The 20,838-nt window shown below is 33.8% G+C and overlaps 1 protein-coding gene across 4 annotated transcripts in view; it reads left to right on the forward strand.

Annotated features, from left to right (window-relative positions):
- Positions 1 to 20,226, forward strand: part of FBXW7 (F-box and WD repeat domain containing 7) — a 227,986-nt gene extending 207,760 nt beyond the window's left edge. For all 4 annotated transcript variants that reach the window (XM_074396821.1, XM_003927974.4, XM_003927976.3 and 1 more), the window contains 8 exons: positions 3,454 to 3,588; positions 8,661 to 8,784; positions 10,441 to 10,577; positions 11,729 to 11,842; positions 13,116 to 13,297; positions 15,203 to 15,428; positions 17,055 to 17,265; positions 18,341 to 20,226. In XM_074396821.1, the coding sequence (XP_074252922.1) occupies positions 3,454 to 3,588; positions 8,661 to 8,784; positions 10,441 to 10,577; positions 11,729 to 11,842; positions 13,116 to 13,297; positions 15,203 to 15,428; positions 17,055 to 17,265; positions 18,341 to 18,609 (1,398 nt within the window). In that variant the 3' untranslated portion in view covers positions 18,610 to 20,226. The remainder of the gene's footprint in view (positions 1 to 3,453; positions 3,589 to 8,660; positions 8,785 to 10,440; positions 10,578 to 11,728; positions 11,843 to 13,115; positions 13,298 to 15,202; positions 15,429 to 17,054; positions 17,266 to 18,340) is intronic.
- Positions 20,227 to 20,838: the final 612 nt, after the last annotated feature.

Below are 20,838 nucleotides of genomic sequence, written 5' to 3' on the forward strand. Positions count from 1 at the left end.
CAAGGTTTTCATGTTAATGTATATGTCCCTTCTGCTAAATTGTGTAAGACAAAATTTGAAACCACTCTTGGAACCAGACTAATCAAGCAAGTCCCTGTGATACCATCAAATATAAAGAATAGAAATACTTTCTACAGGTAGCCTTGAGATGATAGCATTAATTTAGAGATAGTATTTCTTGATATTTTGGGGGATTCATTTATTTATCCAATAAATATTTACTAAGCACCTTTTATGTGCTAGGCCCTACTTGGGTCTGGTATGCAATAGTGAATAAAACAGACAAGAACCCCTTTTTCATGAAACCTACATTCTAGTCACAAGGGGATGAGGTAGATGGGTTTGGAACTGGTTGCAATTTTAGAAAGGTTGCTCAGGGAAGGAAGTAAGGAAGCAAGACATGTGGGTATCTAGGGAAACAATGTTCCAAGGAACAGCAAGGAAAGATGTTGTGAAGCTGAGTGTGCCTGGAGTGTTTACAGCATAGAAAAAGTGTGTATGGCACAGCAGAGTAAATAAGAGGAAAAGTAATGGGAAATTAGTATAGGCCAGCCTAAGGACTAATTTCTACTTTGAGTGAAGTGAAAAGCCATTAGAAGGCTTTAAGAAAGTTTAAGACTTTCTAACAGTAGCATTGAGTGCAGCGTGGAGAATAGAATGAGGAGTCAAACGTAGAAAGCTGCAAGACCACTTAGGGAGGTAGAAGAATAATCTAGGTGAGACATACCGGTAGCTCTGTCCAGTGTAGTAATAGATTGTGTATATATTTTAAAGTTTAAGGCTATGAGTTCATTTGAATCAAAACCATCTGATGGTGAAAGAGAGATAGGAGACAGGAATGACCAAAGACTTCTTGGCCTGAGTAACTAGTAAAATAAAGTTGATTTTACTGAAATGAGCAAGACTGTAGAAGTACAGATTTGGAGAAAAAGATCATGGACATGCTAAGTTTCAATTACATTTATAAGAACAGATGTTGCAAAAGCAACAACATGTACAGGTCTGGAGTTCAAGGAAGAACTCCAGGCTGGACAGAGGAAAGCTGTTTTTATGGTTCAGATTGTTATTTAGAATCACCAAAGAGATGTGATTTTAAACAACAGGACTGTTGAATATGTGTGATCAGTGGAAACAGTCTGATTTTCTTAGGCTACTCATCTTTGTCAATGGTATACTTTTTAATAAAATATCACAAAGTAACATCTTCTGACTGTATAATTTAAATTGAGACATTTTAAATTGTATTTGATTCTCAATAAATCAAAGATTCTTTAAAACAAAATAAAAATATATTGTTTAGAGTCTTAGAAATATTTTGTTAAACAGGCATAATTTTTTGCCATGTACTTTTTCTTAAATATGTAGAAATTTCTGACACAGTTTCAAATACTTAGCTAAGATCTGAATTAGTTATTTATCGTCTGTCCTGTCTTCTTTAATGCTATACCCTATCCTCCAAAAACCTTGATAAAAGATATTTTGTATATTAGCTGCCTTTTTTTTTTTTTTTGAGACAAAATCTCACTCTGTCACTCAGGCCGGAGTGCAGTGGCATGATTATAGCTCATTGCAGACTTGACCTCCTGCCACAGCTCCCTGAGTAGCTGGGACTACAGGCACACTCAACCATGCCTGGCTAATTTTTAATTTTTTTGTAGAGATGGGGTTTCGTTATCTTGCCAGGCTGGTCTCGAACTCCTGAGCTATGCTCCTGCCTCGGCCTCCCAAAACTGCTGGGATTACAGGTGTGAGCCAACAGATCTGTCCTAAAGCTACATTTTAATCAAGTTAACATAGTTACCAGTCACTCAAAATGAGCATGTCCTTATACTAGTGTCCATGCATCGTCTATAATGTAGATGGAAAGGAATAGCATATTATCAAAACAAAACAAGTTAATGAGTTTGTTCTATGATACCAGTTGGAGAGAGATGAGTGGAGGTTGATCACTATAAGTTATGTCAAAGGGGTAAATTTTAAACCAGTATTTGAAGTTATGTGAGAGAAACCAAACAAGATTATTAAACTTCAAATTAACTGCTTTTAATTGGTCACATGTGTACATATACATGTTTGTGAATATTTTACATTTCTATGTATAATATATCCTCCTGCTGACCATAAAAGGTACAAGGTAAGGCTCGAGGTAAATGTTCTAGATGCATGGATTTGTAGAAGCAAAAGGAAGGGGCACAACTGGTTAAAGCCTGTATTTCCTTAACATTAGGTTATAAAATGGAATACACTATGGAAATAAATACTATTGAAATGTTTTATCATATTGCCAATTTAATACATACTTTATCATAAGAAGAGGTGAAGTTTATTGTAGATTCCACAGGGGTAAATACTTGAAAAAGTATTCCAAATATGGGTCCTGATATCCGTAATGTATCTGTTTTCAATTATTATATATCTCACAGCTTGGATCAAGTTTTCTTGTTTGGACAGGAAATGGAATGGCAAAATGGAATGGAGATCTTTTTTAACTGAAAACCTCACCTATTCTCTATTCACCCACTTGTAAAGTAGACACAATACTTCTTACAGTGATACTTAAATCAGTGGATTTGCAGAAATGAAGGCATGCTTAAGAATGTTCTTTCATTTAAGTTTTATGAGGTTACTTAAATGTGTAAAATTGTAACATTTGAATTATTCACATGGCATTTTAGTTTTTCCTTTTAAGAACCATGGCTTTTCTGTGCAGATTCTTCACTGAGGGGAAAATAATAAAATTTTAAGATAATCTCCTGATGTCATTTAAAGAAACTTATTTTTGAAGCATAATTGTGTGTTTTTATGTTTTTATAGTGTATCACTTTCTCTTACCCTCTTTTGGCCTTTGTTTATATTCTTACTTTACCACTGTCAGCTAGTATTTTCTATTGTTGATTGTTTTTTATCTGAAATTATTTTCACATAACAAATCAAAGCCTGTTTAATTTGTAGAAGACACTTGTCAAATGTGTAATATATCCAGTTACTAATTTTTCTCTGAATGATGCTGCTCCTCTTTTTTCAGATGAGTGCCTTAATAAAACCATCTAATTTTATGGTGCCCACTAAAAAGAATGTAGAGAAAGAAAAATTGTCAAAAATTTCTGTTATTTACTCAGTAACCGAAAATGATGTTTCTCGAACAAAATTTTGGCTTCTCAATTAGTGTCTTGGTGGTAGATGAACATATAACTATTATAATAATTTAATGAAAAAGTATTTCTCGGTCAAACATGACCTTTTTAAAGCTTTACAAAATAAAAGTGATTGGTAAGTGATAAAATTAAATGCCTTCTTCAATACCTTGTGGAAAAAATGTCAGTGTAAGGAGCCAGTTTTTATACAATTCTACCTTGTTCACCTATGGTTCTGTGTAGGTGTGAGTTTTCCCTTAGAAGCCTATCATTTGGGACATCTGTTAAAATAATAAAAATTTCTCATTCTCTTTGATAGAGCTGGAGTGGACCAGAGAAATTGCTTGCTTTAGATGAACTCATTGATAGTTGTGAACCAACACAAGTAAAACATATGATGCAAGTGATAGAACCCCAGTTTCAACGAGACTTCATTTCATTGCTCCCTAAAGAGGTAAGGATTATCAATTACATTCTTCATTGGGTGTTACTTGAATATAAAACTCAACGGCTACCACCTTTAAACATTGTCATGCTAATTATGGTATTCAGTATTGTCAGTTTGACACTCTTAATTAGTGGTAAAGAGGGCTGTAAATTGATAGACTTAATGTAATTGTCAGATTAAAGTATGCATGTGACTAAATAACTCCTTTCCACTACTTGAATAAGTCATATATGAGAGTAACTATTGAGTCTCACTAATTTAATTATTTCTTTACCAAGATTTTTTTGCCAGGTTATTTGAAGCCCAACGTTTAGTTGTCTTGGTATATTCATTATAGTATATATTTTTAAATTTTGACTTTATTAAAATGGCAGTACTTTTTCTCTTATTTTATTGTGTATCTTAAGCCCCTTCAAGACCAATAGTTTTATGATTCTATTGAATTACAGTTCTCTTGAACTTACATTGTATAATTATTTTAAATACAAATATTATAATTTCACGTGTATATATTTATCTACTAATCATTCTGCTCCCCATCTCCATTAAACACATACAGATTTTCCATACTAATTACATGCTAACAGCACTTCTTTGGGAATTACTTGTCTATTTCTTTATATTTTTATGTAAGCTGAAACTATCATAGACTGATTATATGGGCATTCATAACTATAAATAAGGCATTACTGATATTATAGACTTAGTAATTTTATTTTGTCAGCAAGCAGAAATAATATAACATTAAATAATCAGCATCTCCATGCTGATTATTTATATTTTCACAAGTGATTTTATGAATTTATATTTTCATAATATGCATATTTATATTTTCATAAGTAATATGTATATGCCACTCATTATATGTCAGCAAGAAGACAATATAAAATACTAATATACCATTTCAAATGATCCTGAAACTTCAAATTTGAACAGAAAAGGAGTCATTTTTTAAGATTATCATTCTAAATATCCTAATGATATTTTATTTGTATCCAATAAAGATAGTTCCAGTTAGAATTTCACATTGGATACAAATAAAATAATTGTGTCATATTTAATGCATAGAACTAAACATAACTCTGTAACTCTAGAGAAAAGCAAAGTGGAGAAAATCTCTTCTTCCTGAAATGTTTTCTACTGAGTGCTTTTTAAAAATGACGTTGGCCCGGAAGAAAATTTTTGTTTTTGCTAGCTCATTCTAAAACTGAATTATTTGAATAGATTTGGCTTATGAAAGTGACATCAGCTCTCTTTGATTCCAGAAGGGCATTAATAATGGGAAATACATAAATATTTGACTGAAAGTGATTTTATTCACCTTTGATATATTCTCTGTAGTTTCCTTAGTGATATCCTCCTTGTTTTCCCTGCATTTTTGTTAAAATGTAGGCCTTCTCATATTCTTATTTATTCTCGAATTTCTAATAATGTCGAGGTTTTTGGTTTGTTTTGCTTTATTTGAATTTCCATAGTAACTTCTTAACACACAAAAATGTGGTTTAAGATTAGAAGATGAAAGTATTTTAAAAAATCTAAGAACTAATAACAAATAATCAATAACCAGGGTAAATCCAATAAAGATTCTCTTGGTTTAAGTGTGCTTTTAAAGACTGCCTGGGGAAAAAGAAGTGAAATTAGTTAGGTAGGAGACTACAGGAGAGCCTTGATTTAGCATATCATCAATGTTTCCCACTTGTTTTCAACTACCAGGAAAATAAGTCTCCTATTTTGAAAAATGTTTTATCGTCCATGTGGATAAATAATGATATAGGTCAAAGTTTTTAAGAAAATTAACATTATACTTTTGGAAACAAAGTATTATTATTTAAAACATTATTACCTTCTTGTCAGGAAATGGACTTATTTTTCTTATAATTCCTTTGGACAGATCTCAAAACTCTTTAGGAACATTTACTTATTAATCTCAAAAAGCTTGACAAAAATCTCACTAGTTTCATATGGGAGGCTTGTGACGAATAGCAATGTCTTTGTAAGCGAATACCAAGAAAATCATAATTATATAGTAGATGATGTAGAACAAAACCTGAAATTCTTAATATAGGATGATTATTTTTTTCCTTGACTAGTTTAATCTACTGAAATATAGCAAGTCTGGGAAAATTTTGGCTACCTTTTAAGTGCAATGTGGTTGTCTTTTATATAGGTTATAGGGAAAAATAAAAAATAGCAATTCTTACAGAGTTAGACAAGGAAAAGGTAATTATCTGAAATAGGTTTCAATTCGAGAGCTTTTCTCTGGCAGAAGTGGTCTTTAGGAAGAAATACTAATCTGGGTTTTACATTTAAAACAAATGAAAAGGAAACTGCATTAGCTGGACCAAATGACTTGGCTGCAAGAAACCCATGACTCCCTACCAAAGTGGTTGGAGAGACAGAGTCTCACTCTGTTTCCCAGGCTGGGGTGCAGTGGCATGATCATAGCTCACTGCAGCCTCAAACAGTTTTCTTGACTAGCTAGGACTACAGGCATGTGCCACCACACTTGGCTAATTTTCTGGGAGGTTGGGGTGGCAGCGTGATGCCCCTTTTATGAGAGTACTAATCCCATTTGTGAGGGCTCCAACCTCATGACCTGATGATTTTCCAGACACCTTGCTTGCTAATGACATCACATTGGGGGTTAGGATTTCAACATGAATTTGAGGGAATATAGACAGTCAGTCCATTTCAGAGCCCTACATGACACAACCTTGCTTCCTTTCAGGGAACTGGTATACTTCCTCATAGTGTGTAGTAAGAATCATGCAACTAATACTATTTTCTTTTTGGCTTGGCAGTTTAACTCAAAACCTTATAAGACATAATCTTGTTGAAAGCATATTTATTTGTGCTCTACTTCTTCTCCAGTTTAAACCTTCTTTCTGATTTTTTAATTCATATTTTCATTTTGCTTTGTGTATTTTCTGTAATGCTTCGATGTTTTGATGGAACTGGCTAGATTATGACATGTAATAAGTTGAAGTTCTTGGTTGAGTTAGGATCTTCACTACTTTAAAGGAAAGGATGCCAGTAACCTATAGAGTTAGCACTTCAGCTTTCTTTAGTGCCTTAGTATTTATTTATATTTCTCTTTAATGCACTGGAGTAGATGATATCTTAATCACTGTTAATGCTGGAAATTTTGCCTGTTGATTTAGGGGTATACTTTTGAAATCTAAGCTGTTCTGGAATTGTTGTTTCCTAGCTGTTAAAATCCATTGACTATTTCTGTAAATTATCTGATTTCTAGTTTAGTCAGATAACTAAAGCAAAGAAAAGAATAGACTTTTTCTGTTTTTAGATAAATATCTTGGTCATTAATTAGCACCTCTTTTGCACAAATATTTTTGTGCCTGGTAATTTCTATGTTAAATTATAATTCTACATAGATGAGTAATGGTGACATCACATTACTGCTATACTGACACAAAGCAAACTTGCCTAGGCTTTGATTGATTGGTAATTCCCAAATTAAGTGGCTTTTGGAGTATCCATTAAGTATAATCTTGATATTATATTATGTGGGAGTATTGTTAAATGTAGTTACACCTTTTTATTTTAAATGACTCAACTTCTGTATGTAATACTGGTCTTCTCTGATGTACCAAAAGTAATTATTTCACAAAAAAAGTTTTTTCACTATCATTCATCAGTAGTAGTATTAAACTGAATACTTGCTGGTTGGAGTATTTTGTATATTGAATATACTCAGTAAATATGTAATTAATGATGAGTTATTGTTGTTGTTGTTTCTGAGACAGAATCTTGCTCTGTCACCCAGGGTAGAGTGTACTGGTACAAGATTGCCTCACTGCAACTTCCGCCTGCTGGGTTCAAGTGATTCTTACACCTCAGCCTCCCGAGTAGCTTGGATTATAAGCGTGCGCCACTACACCTGGCTAATTTCTGTGTTTTTAGTAAAGATGGAGTTTCACCATGTTAGCCAGGCTGGTCTCAAACTCCAGGCCTCAAGTGATCCTCCCACCTCAGCCTCCCAAAGTTGCTGGTATTACAGCAGTGAGCCACTGTACCCACCCAATGATGAATTCCTTATATATACAAAGTCATTGGGAAAGCATATAATTTATATTATATAATTTCTATTTAGCATCAAAAAATAATTAAAATTGTGCTTTTACTCCCTATATGATCCTTGACCCTTTAAAGGATAATTTGTTTTAGTTCTTGTCATTCAGTTCATATGAAAACTGAACTTAATTGCTCTATTTAAATTATTTCCCCTAAAATAATAATTTAAAATTTTATGTGATAAGTGAGGCTACTTGAATAATTGTAGTCAGAGGCTATAATTACCCTTCTCTTTTTTTTCCTCTTTATTTTTCCTTTATCTTTGTTTGTTTATAAACTGACATACTGAAAAAAAAATGATGGTTTGTAACTATTATGAACGAAATTTTAAAATTGGTAGTATACCTAAGAGTTAGCGCAAATATACAACTCTACGTGGCCCATCAAGAAGATCCTTATAAGTAATGTAATTAGAACTCAATTACTTTTATATGTCTATGGAATAGTTTAATAATTTTCCTCCTTTGTCATTTACAATCAAAAGTTCATTATGATAAACATTTTGATGTGAAGACTGTTAATTATGATATCTATCTATCAGAAATGATCTGAAGTCATACCACACAGAATATATAAAAATCTCATTTCTTATCTGTCAGGCAAGCATTTAGGTCCTGTCTTCAGTGAAATTACATTGTAGCGAGAGAGAGAACAAAGTTAAACAACTAATAACATTTTTTAAAAAAAGCATTATTGAGTTGAGTCTCACAGAGCAACGGCATGAGCAGAGACAGAGAGGTTTAATAAGTAGTCCTTGAAGAGGCAAAGAGTTAGTAGAATGAAGTTCATAAAAACCAATAAGATATGTGTATGTTTTTTATCTGGTGTACATTTGTTAGGACTGAAGTTACTGCCTTTCATAATTTTAGAAATCAGAGAATTATATTTATCAAGTATTTCATCCTGTGGAGAATAAGTAACTTATTATATAATCCATATGTTTATTTAAATGTGGGTATTACACTATGCATTTTTCTTTTTCTTAGTTGGCACTTTATGTGCTTTCATTCCTGGAACCCAAAGACCTGCTGCAAGCGGCTCAGACGTGTCGCTACTGGAGAATTTTGGCTGAAGACAACCTTCTCTGGAGAGAAAAATGCAAAGAAGAGGGTAAGGTTCAAAATTGCATAGAGACTATGTTTACACTTTGAAAAGTCAGAGTGATTCTGGAAAAAATAAAAAATAAAAATAAGAATATTCACCTACTTCTAGTAAAATCCACATGTTATTCTACACATTCAAAGGAGCCAAATCTTGCAGCTGAACCCTTTAACAAACAATGTAACTAATAGCAAATATTTCTAATTTGCTTCCTATCACTAGTAGAATTAATAAACAATGAAAGTCAAGTTGAGGATGATTTAAAGGAAACCCCAAAATTATATTACCAATTAAATATTCAAATATTTAGTATTAGTTCATTCCTTACATATTTATTGAACACCTCCTATAAGCTAGACATTTCTTAAAGGTGGGGGATATAGCAGTGAACTGAAGTTCTCTTTCTGTCATGGAGCTTATGTTCTTGAAACCTGTTTTTTCCTTAGTAGAGGAGTAGTTATCTTCTGTATTGGGAGGATTTTTTTTTTTTTTTTCTCCCAGCAGGCATCCAGAAAAATAGTATTTTTGAAAGAATACAAAACTATTATGTGCCGCAGAAGCAAAATTTTTGAGAAAGAATCAGATCATAATGCAGGTACTCTATAGGTGATCCTTCCCTTCATAGTGGTTATAGTCAAGTGGGGAGCATTGATGGTTAGTCCAGTTAATAAAGGTTAGAGGTAAATATCCAGGGGTTTCTCATCCTGCTTTTGCCCTCTGTGGGGCTTAGGTTAATCTGTGAAATCTTCCTTCTTAAGTATCTGTATACATAAAGTGGCATTAATCCCTGCCTTCCCTTCTCCCATACAATCATTTTAAAAAATGTTTTAAAAATTGTGATAATGTGTATGTAATACATCAATTTAACCTTTTTAAATGTACAGTTCAGTGGTATTAAGTACATTCACATTGTTTTGCAATTATCACTACCATCTATCTTTACAACTTCATCTTCCTCAAGTGAAACTCCATGCCCACTGATATAACTTCCCATTATTCCTTTCCACAGGCTCTGGCAACCACCCTTTTACTTCCTATCTCTATGAGTTTCACTGCTCTAGGTACCTCATATAAGTGAAATCATACAATATTTGTCCTTTTGCAATCAGCTTATTTCACTTAGCATAATGTCTTCAGGGTTCATCCATGTCATAGCATGTGTCAGAATTTCCGCTATTCTGTTGTGTATATGTATCTAATGCTATCCATCTGTCGATGGACCCTTGGATTCCCTGTACCTTTTAGCTATTGTGAATAATTCTGCTATAATAATAGGTATACAGATAACTGTCTGAGACTCTGCTTTTAATTCTTTTGGTTACATATCCAGGAGTAGAATTGCTATATCATATGTTAATTCTGTGTTTGTTTTGGGGAACCACCAGACTGTTTTCCGCAGTAGCGGCACCTTTGCACAAGGTTTCTAGTCTCCTCACATCTTCGTCAGCATCTTCTAGAATCATTTTGAGAAAGAAATGAAATTATACAAAAATATGCCATATAGAATGCAAACTTTATTGTTACATACTGTGATAACAGTATTAGAAATTGGACTGTGTCTTGCAGTTCAGTGGTTTTGACCAGAAAGGAAGATGGAATACTTTATAAAATGTATAATTTTTATTATTGGTGAAGGCAATTTACGTTTGAACTGTAACACTTTAGGGATTGATGAACCATTGCACATCAAGAGAAGAAAAGTAATAAAACCAGGTTTCATACACAGTCCATGGAAAAGTGCATACATCAGACAGCACAGAATTGATACTAACTGGAGGCGAGGAGAACTCAAATCTCCTAAGGTAACTGAACTCTGCATAATGTAACAGAAACCATGACTCAGTGTTAGTACCTAGTGTACTATTTCACTTCTTGGCAAACTGTATAATTTGACAACTCTCTTCTGTGGAAAGAAAACCATTTATTTTAAAATAACTGAAAGTATTATTAACAATATTCTTTTATCGCTAATTTATCTAATCTAACAACTAATCATACTTGAATAAAAGATAAGTTAAATTGGTTGTCTTTGTATCTTACATAAATGAAAATCTCTCTATATCCTGTTGAATTTTACTGTATCATACACATTCTACCTAAGAATTTGCTGCCCTCTCTGACCACATAGTCCAAACATGATTTTTTTGTCTTTTCTTCTTCTTTTTTTTTTTTGAGATGGAGTTTCACCCTTGTTGCCCAGGCTGGAGTGCAATGGCACCATCTCAGCTCACTACAACCTCCGCCTCCCAGGTTCAAGCAATTCTCCTGCCTCAGCCTCCTGAGCAGCTGGGATTACAGGCATGCACCACCACGCCCAGCTAATTTTGTATTTTTAGTAGAGACAGGGTTTTTTCAACCAAACATGATTTTTTGAGGAGTGCCCATGTTTTGGTTTTGGTGGCTTTTCTGTGTTTTATTTTTATAAATTGAAGCATAATTCTGGTTTTCTGCCTTACAACATTTCAAATATATAAAGAATGAGAAAAACACTTGAAATTATTGGGCATATTTTTACAACTGGAAAAAAACAATTTGGGGAGTCATCGTCATAGTTTTTTTTTTTTGTTCTGAGAAGGCTGATAATTGTTACTCTTACTGGTTAATAGAGGCTTATTTTGTTCTTGTGTGTCAAAGTTGTAAAAATTAGAGGCATATTCTATTGGTTTGAACTGATAAAATAGATTATTTTCAAATACCTTGGTATATGAGATCTTGATGCAGTAAAATTTTAATAGTTGATGTTTTAAGTATAAATAAAAGAATATGGAAACAATAAAATGTTTAATTCTGGATTTGTCAGCCAAGAAGAATAAAGCTTTATATTTTATATAAATTTTAATTGTAGAGATAGACTACAAATTACTGTTCCTGTTTATGCCTTCATTTTTCTCAACAGTATTTTAAAGAACATAATTTATTTAACATATTTCTGATCTGTGCATCCATCTTATAGGTGCTGAAAGGCCATGATGATCATGTGATCACATGCTTACAGTTTTGTGGTAACCGAATAGTTAGTGGTTCTGATGACAACACTTTAAAAGTTTGGTCAGCAGTCACGGGCAAAGTAAGTTTACTCTTCCTACACTTCACAAAGTCATTACTTTGTGTCTACCATTGCAGGTAGCAACTGGAAAAAAGAAAGCAGTAATTCATTTTTAATTCTCAATTATTTGGATAGCAAATATCAGAGCTTTTAACTTAGCTTTTCCCCCCATATTTATGAAAGTCACTGGCATGAGGATAATTATGTTTCTCTTGATAGAGGTTTCATTTTCATTTACATAGTTTATCTTTGTGACAGATACTTTAACATTTTCAAGGGTGCTTTATATTTTTCTTGGCTCAATTTTTTCCTATTATTATTTACTACCTAAGTTATACCTGATTACCTTATAATCTTTTTCAAAAGTATGATTGAGGGATATTATTTTTCCTTATAAACTGCTTTGTTGATAACCTTCCTGTAGTTTAGAACTTAATTATATCATGTTAATTTTGACTTATCTTAAACCTTTGTGAGATGAGAGAGGACTAGGCATTTAAATGTTAAGTTTGAAGAAAAAAGTAGCCCAAGCAGTCAGCTTGACTGTGTAACATGTTACACCTTAATCATTCTCCAGTGAAAATTTTTATCTGTCCAGTAGAGAATATTTTTATGAATTAAGTAATTGACCACCTAAAAAAATAACAGAAGAGCATGTGAAAAAAAAAATCCATGTCTTTAAAAATGTCTTTTACCATATTGCTTCTTGGCAAGTATCTTATAAATATTCCAAGTCAGATGTTAAAATTTTTTAAAGCAGCTTTATATTTCTATAAGTGTAATATTAGTTTGGGATTTATTTCAGGGTTTTAATGTCTGTCTTTACATGTCTGGAAGTAGCTTCACTGGCTCCTAACTACTACCTTGGGGCCGAATCAGATAAAATGTGGTATGTAGCCACACCCAACACTGTTGGCATACTTTCATTGAATCTACTCCCATGGAAGAAACTCAGTTGCAATTTCAGTATTATCTCATCAAGGAGGCCAGGCCAGAGCTATCATAATTGCTTTCATATCATGTTTCTTTTTTATTATATTTTATATCATAATGTTTGCTTTCTACATACTTGTTCTTCACTTGATTGTGCTTATATAAATTTATAATGCTATTGAATAAACAAAACAATAAATAGTGATGGGCTCATTTTATATGGATGGGTAAAAAAATATTTTCTGATGAGCCAAACAAATTGAATAAATAACTTTACTCCAAATTTTAATGAGCTATTAAAATAGTATTTAAATTGCTTTTCCTTTCTACCCAAAAGTAATCATCTTAAGTGTTTTCCCAGTGTCTGAGAACATTAGTGGGACATACAGGTGGAGTATGGTCATCACAAATGAGAGACAACATCATCATTAGTGGATCTACAGATCGGACTCTCAAAGTGTGGAATGCAGAGACTGGAGAATGTATACACACCTTATATGGGCATACTTCCACTGTGCGTTGTATGCATCTTCACGAAAAAAGGTAAGGGAAAATCTCATCGTGGCTGGGACTTCTTCCTCTGTTATTTGTGAATTTGGGCCCTTTCTGTGTAGAGTTACTGAAATAGTGACAGTGTGCTCTTGAATTAGACTTTTATTAAACTTCAGATGTTTCTATTCTAGGAGAGCCATAGTGTTTTGTCTTAAAATTGGGGATTGTCCTTTCTCATTTGCTAGTGTTTTCGGCTTCCTCTTTGAAACTCTCTAATCCTTTTTATTGTTCTGTGTCTTTGATGACTCATCATCTTCAAACAGGTATTTTTTTCTCTCTCTTTTTGATATTCTTATTTCTGCAAGTGGGACAAATTCAGGTTTCAAACATCTGAACCTTTCTTAATTACCTACCCACCTTACACCCACCCCATCATAGCCTCTAGCTCTAGGCAAAAGCTGAGGCCTGTGGGTAATTTTTCTCTCATTCTGAACTATTATCACAGCTTTCTAACTTGGTCAACTTATGTTTTACACAGCTGACATACTGTTCTTTTACAATTATGATAGTCTCGCTGTCTAGTTCTTAAGTCTTTGTGAGCCTGCTATTGACGAATGAATTAAGGAAAAAAATCCTCAATCCAGTTTTCAAAATGGTTTCAGTCAAACTGGACTGCTTGATTTTTTTCTTCTCAGTGCCTTTGCTGTTTGTTGCTTTTATCTCCTCCTGTAAAGCCCTCTTATTAAAATCCTATCTTTCTATTGTCTTCATCATACCTCTGTTAAATGAGTGTGATTTCTACCTAATTTGTCAAAAAGGTCTCTCTGAAAGGTCCTTACAGTGAATCCATGGCAGTCTTTACCTTTAATTCTGTCTATAGCATCTTCTTCATTAAGAATCATTGTACTAAGCAGATTTCACACCAGGTTTAGAATATGTGAAAAAGAGTACCTTTTCAATTGTCATTTACATCTACTTTGAACAGTGTGCTATACTGTTAAAATTTGGGGGGTGAGTATCAAAAGACCTTGCATTCCAGTTTCCATTATGTTCTGAGTTAAATCTCTCAACCCTTTAATTTTCTACTATTTCAAATATGGAAACTGTGGTATTTCGTTATCTCTTAAGGATGACGTAAGGACATATGAGTTTTCAGCTTTGTAATCCAAAAATGATTGAAGGATTAGTATATTGCTCTGGTTTTCAGAAGAGCTAATGTTGAACCAAATGTTTAAGGAATAGCCATTGTTTTTAAAGGTATGCATATCTTTAAAAATCTGTATCTCTTAATATTCTCATGACTATTGCATATTTTTAAATGTGATCATTAGAAGCATAAGCAGCTTGTATTTGAGGACATGTCTAAAACTGGTTAATTTCTACTAGAATATATACTGTAAACACAAATCTGTAGCTGTTTAAATTCCAAATTCTGACTTGTTTTGTCTTATAACCTTTATTGAATTTTTTACCTAATCACAAGGGAGTATATGCATTCATAATAGAAATTTTGGAAAATGACAAAGAACATAAAAAGAGAATTCAAATTATTTAAACTATTACCACCTGGAGTTCTCCCATTAACATTTTATACATATGCCCACATGATCATTTTATTTCTAAAATCAAGATCTTATTGTATATATTTAGAGGCAGCAGCTGCTGCATTTTAAAAAATATGGTACAGTGGCTTTCAAACTCTGTCCCACAGAATCTTGGGTTGCTGAAACTAAGGCCCACAGGTCAGGGACAAGCATGCAGCATTCTAGGCTTCCCAGCTTCCCGTTCCCATACTGTACATGTATATACCAAGGTTTTATATAGGATTTCTTCTGAAAACAGTTGTTCCTGTGTAAGAAGAAAAAGCTAAGAAACCCTGACTTCATCTATCATGTTTTCTCATATTATTAAAAATTCTAAACGTGCTTTTTTTCCTTCTGTTTTTTTCCTCTGCAGAGTTGTTAGCGGTTCTCGAGATGCCACTCTTAGGGTTTGGGATATTGAGACAGGCCAGTGTTTACATGTTTTGATGGGTCATGTTGCAGCAGTCCGCTGTGTTCAATATGATGGCAGGAGGGTTGTTAGTGGAGCATATGATTTTATGGTAAAGGTGTGGGATCCAGAGACTGAAACCTGTCTACACACGTTGCAGGGGCATACTAATAGAGTCTATTCATTACAGGTAAGAGATCTTTATCTCTCTCTTAGATGCTCTCCTGATGAATCATAAGGTTGTTTTACCCAAATAATAACTGTCAAATTGCTGATCCACTGTAGTCCAAAAAGATTAATCAGATTATTCTGTTTATATACACTTTAAAATTGGCATGAAGAAAGTATAAATTTCAAAATTATTTAAATACTTTTAACTTTCTGTCATCTATTTTCCCTGTGAAATACAAATATTTGTCTTGCAACCTGACAATTTGGGACTCTGAGTTTTGCTATGTTAATTAATGGCTAAATAGTCTCATAGGAGAGTAACCTGGGTTTTAAGAAACTCCTTTGCCAGAGAATTAATATGGCCAAAACTGCCCCTTTGCTTTGATAGCTGAAAGTTGATGGACCATGTAATTGTGATTCCATCCCCGTTCAGAGTCGAAATAGATCCTTTCTGCGTAAAGCGCTCTGCTATCCCAGGGGTACTGATTTCTAGTCATAAAAAAGTAAAGTTGACTAAGCTGATTTTTTTTTTTTTTTTTTGGTTTACATTCCAAGCCAGTATCCTTAAAAACATTGCCGTATTTTGAGATCATTAACTAGATGAATAGAAGGTTTAGAATATGAATCTTGTTTTATTTCCAGAAAGGCAACATTTTCAATTTTAAAATATTTTCTATACCTTATATAGTTTATTTGCCAGTTACTGCCCATCAATGTTCAGCAAATTAGTACATAATCTTAGTACTGACAGTTCTGTTCTTAGGATATTTGTTTCTTTGTCAAAGGGATGTTGTCCATGTCATGAAATACTGGCAATATGATAAAGATATTTGCTAAATTAGAAAAGGTGCTGAATTTGGTGGAAGGGGAATTGGCTGCAACCATTTGTATGTTTTGTGATATGCTCAGAAGGCCTAATCAGTATAATATCCTAATTTAAATAAACTATTTGGTTGAGAAAAGAGGTAGCCACATTATTATATAGAAATGAAAGATTGTTATGGCTTTTGGTGTAGCTGGGAAGCTGGAGAAGAGGTAGTTTGTAGCGTGCTTTTGATATCAAAATGCCACTTCTTCTGATTCCAGATATAATTATCTTTTGGCATATTTCCTAATTAGCATTAGGTTCTTACAAGTGAAATTTTATTTTACACACAGTTTTTAATGGAACTTACTTTTGAACATCACAAAAGTTATCTCTAGCCCTTTTCATGCCTTAGGTGCTAATAAGCACTCCATTTATCATAAGCTATGTCATTAGTTTCAACTTCCTAGTGGGAAGTAAAACTCAAATAACAATTCTCTCAGTCATCCATGGTGTATAGCTAAGTGGGGACAGATGATTTGAAAATTAATCTATTGTTTGTTTTAGGTGCTTTGTTTTCATTTTAAGTTGTTTCTGCATCTAGTTTGAAACTGCTGGGTATAAAGATGAGCATTTCTGATAGAAGTGTCTGAGAACATACATTGTAGAGTTGCTTGATGACATGCACTTTATTCTCATTGCCAATTTATCCTAGCACCTCATTTTGTTCCTGGCATTACCTGTTTCCCATGCTCTTCCCCCATTCCTGCTAGGATTAAGGTCAGTAATTAATAGGAAAAGTATCCTTACTTCTCTTCTAACAAACTGTGTCTGTTGTAGTTTGATGGTATCCATGTGGTCAGTGGATCTCTTGATACATCAATCCGAGTTTGGGATGTGGAGACAGGGAATTGCATTCACACGCTAACAGGGCATCAGTCATTAACAAGTGGAATGGAACTCAAAGACAATATTCTTGTCTCTGGGAATGCAGATTCTACAGTTAAAATCTGGGATATCAAAACAGGACAGTGTTTACAAACATTGCAAGGTAAGTATTGGTTACTCACCTTTAGTTTTGTTTATTAAAAAGGAAATTGTTATTCAAGAAAAATATGGAGCTTTAGCATTACAAAAATAGCCAACCTCATACAGAATGCTTACTTCAGAAAAGTTTATGAATATTTTTACTCTGACTTACAGAACTAGTCTACTCTTAAGGAGATGTTTTAAACTGTGTTTTTAATATGTAACATAAAATTGTTTAATCACTTCCTGCATGTTCAATTGACTCTACTTAACCTTAAAGAACAGTGAGGAGAAAGATCTTGCTATATCATAGAAGCAACTTACTCATTATAATTTTTGATTGACCATTGCATTTTTCATTTGTCCCATTTTAAAGGGCTACCTTATTGAAAAAAAAACAAAAGCATCCCTGATAGAAAATTGCTTTGGCCTCCCATTTAGTCACGTGCTTACCTGGAATGGAGAGGTATAATAGTACCTACTAAAATAGAGTAAGAGACAAGTGAAAATCACTAATGTTACATGAGGTATAACAGTGCCTCATGATCAACTTTTTCTATTTGGTGTAGCCCTTAGAAAGTGGTTTTGTTGTTGTTGTTGTTGTTGTTGTTGTTGTTGTTGTTGTTTTGGTGGGGTCATCTGATAGGCAACATTGCAGCTTTTTACTCATTGGTTTTGTCTCGTCTCAGAGTTTTAGAATAGTGTCCAATCAGCTTTGACTGGTTCATAGTGGTGAGGGAAATAGATCTCTTAGTCCTCATTTGTCCATTAGCAGAAAGCATAAAGTTGTACTATCTACATCCTCACCAAGGAATGCTCTCTTTCACACAGCCAAAAATAAGATGTTTGTCTAGTAGCTAACCAAGCTTCTTGCACAACAGACCTCTTGAAAGTTAATGTTTCAGTTACAAATCACTACCAGATTTTCTTACATCCATCCTGATCCTAAAATACTGAGGACATATATTTCTAAATAAGTATCACTTCAAATGTTGCATTTATCATATGTTCTAAAGTAGAAGTCTACAAATTATAATGTAACTAACCCATAGCCATTATTTCTAACCAGTAATTAAATTCTTTTGGTTTTTGTCTAGGTCCCAACAAGCATCAGAGTGCTGTGACCTGTTTACAGTTCAACAAGAACTTTGTAATTACCAGCTCAGATGATGGAACTGTAAAACTATGGGACTTGAAAACGGGTGAATTTATTCGAAACCTAGTCACATTGGAGAGTGGGGGGAGTGGGGGAGTTGTGTGGCGGATCAGAGCCTCAAACACAAAGCTGGTGTGTGCAGTTGGGAGTCGGAATGGGACTGAAGAAACCAAGCTGCTGGTGCTGGACTTTGATGTGGACATGAAGTGAAGAGCAGAAAAGATGAATTTGTCCAATTGTGTAGACAATATACTCCCTACCCTTCCCCCTGCAAAAAAGAAAAAAAGAAAAGAAAAAGAAAAAAATCCCTTGTTCTCAGTGGTGCAGGATGTTGGCTTGGGGCAACAGATTGAAAAGACCTACAGACTAAGAAGGAAAAGAAGAAGAGATGACAAACCATAACTGACAAGAGAGGCGTCTGCTGTCTCATCACATAACAGGCTTCACTTTTGACTGAGGGCAGCTTTGCAAAATGAGACTTTCTAAATCAAACCAGGTGCAATTATTTCTTTATTTTCTTCTCCAGTGGTCATTGGGCAGTGTTAATGCTGAAACATCATTACAGATTCTGCTAGCCTGTTCTTTTACCACTGACACCTAGAAAGGAACTGCAATAACATCAAAACACGTACTGGTTGACTTTCTAATTAGAGAGCATCTGCAACAAAAAGTCATTTTTCTGGAGTGGAAAAGCTTAAAAAAAATTACTGTGAATTGTTTCTGTACAGTTATCATGAAAAGCTTTTTTTTTTTTTTTTTTTTTTTTTTGCCAACCATTGCCAATGTCAATCAATCACAGTATTAGCCTCTGTTAATCTATTTACTGTTGCTTCCATATACATTCTTCAATGCATATGTTGCTCAAAGGTGGCAAGTTGTCCTGGGTTCTGTGAGTCCTGAGATGGATTTAATTCTTGATGCTGGTGCTAGAAGTAGGTCTTCAAATATGGGATTGTTGTCCCACCCTGTACTGTACTCCCAGTGGCCAAACTTACTTATGCTGCTAAATGAAAGAAAGAAAAAAGCAAATTATTTTTTTTTATTTTTTTTCTGCTGTGACGTTTTAGTCCCAGACTGAATTCCAAATTTGCTCTAGTTTGGTTACGGAAAAAAGACTTTTTGCCACTGAAACTTGAGCCATCTGTGCCTCTAAGAGGCTGAGAATGGAAGAGTTTCAGATAATAAAGAGTGAAGTTTGCCTGCAAGTAAAGAATTGAGAGTGTGTGCAAAGCTTATTTTCTTTTATCTGGGCAAAAATTAAAACACATTCCTTGGAACAGAGCTATTACTTGCCTGTTCTGTGGAGAAACTTTTCTTTTTGAGGGCTGTGGTGAATGGATGAACGTACATCGTAAAACTGACAAAATATTTTAAAAATATATAAAACACAAAATTAAAGTTGCTGGTCAGTCTTAGTGTTTTACAGTATTTGGGAAAACAACTGTTACAGATTTATTGCTCTGAGTAACTGACAAAGCAGAAACTATTCAGTTTTTATAGTAAAGGCGTCACATGCAAACAAACAAAATGAATGAAAAAGTCAGATGGTTTGCCTCATTCTCCAAGAGCCACAACTCAAGCTGAACTGTGAAAGTGGTTTAACACTGTATCCTAGGTGATCTTTTTTTCCTCCTCCTGTTTTTTTTTTTTTGTTTATTTATAGTCTGATTTAAAACAATCAGATTCAAGTTGGTTAATTTTAGTTATGTAACAACCTGACATGATGGAGGAAAACAACCTTTAAAGGGATTGTGTCTATGGTTTGATTCACTTAGAAATTTTATTTTCTTATAACTTAAGTGCAATAAAATGTGTTTTTTCATGTTAGTATGTCTGTTTCTTCCATTGAAGTAATAATACTTCATTATAAGTATTTAGGATTTGTCTATAATATTTAAATCAGCAAAGTCTTGGTTTCTTTGCCTCCCCTGCTGTGTGACATAGAAATCAATACTTCAAGCCTATTTTATACAGGAAAGTAAGGATAATGTACCGCAAGTACAAATTTTATTTCTCTCCTAGACCGCAAAGGAGGACACTCCACTGTGCTCATCTCTGTAGATTGCATAGATGAGCAATCTGCACTCATTAGAGATACAAATATGAAGTCTAGTTCCCTCAAAGAATCACAAAACTTTTGTGATAATTACAACGAGAAGGTTTTTAAGTAACAAATGTATTTTGAAGTTTTGACCACATTTTAAGTGCTTACCCTAAATACTTTCTGTTCATTCTCTCTCAAGCTCCCACTATCCCAGAGAAGTAGGCACTATTATCTCCCATTTTATGGACGAGCAAAAATCTGCAGCTGAGACTGGTTAGGCAATTTGTCACATCATATAACTAGCAGAACGCCAGGACTCAAACCCATATTTCCAAAGACTGAGTAAATACATGTTGTCCTTTAAGAAAGTTTGACAGACTAAAGCAAGGTTTGAG

This window comes from Saimiri boliviensis, chromosome 3 (assembly GCF_048565385.1).
Source record: "Saimiri boliviensis isolate mSaiBol1 chromosome 3, mSaiBol1.pri, whole genome shotgun sequence".
Taxonomy (NCBI): Eukaryota; Metazoa; Chordata; class Mammalia; order Primates; family Cebidae; genus Saimiri; species Saimiri boliviensis.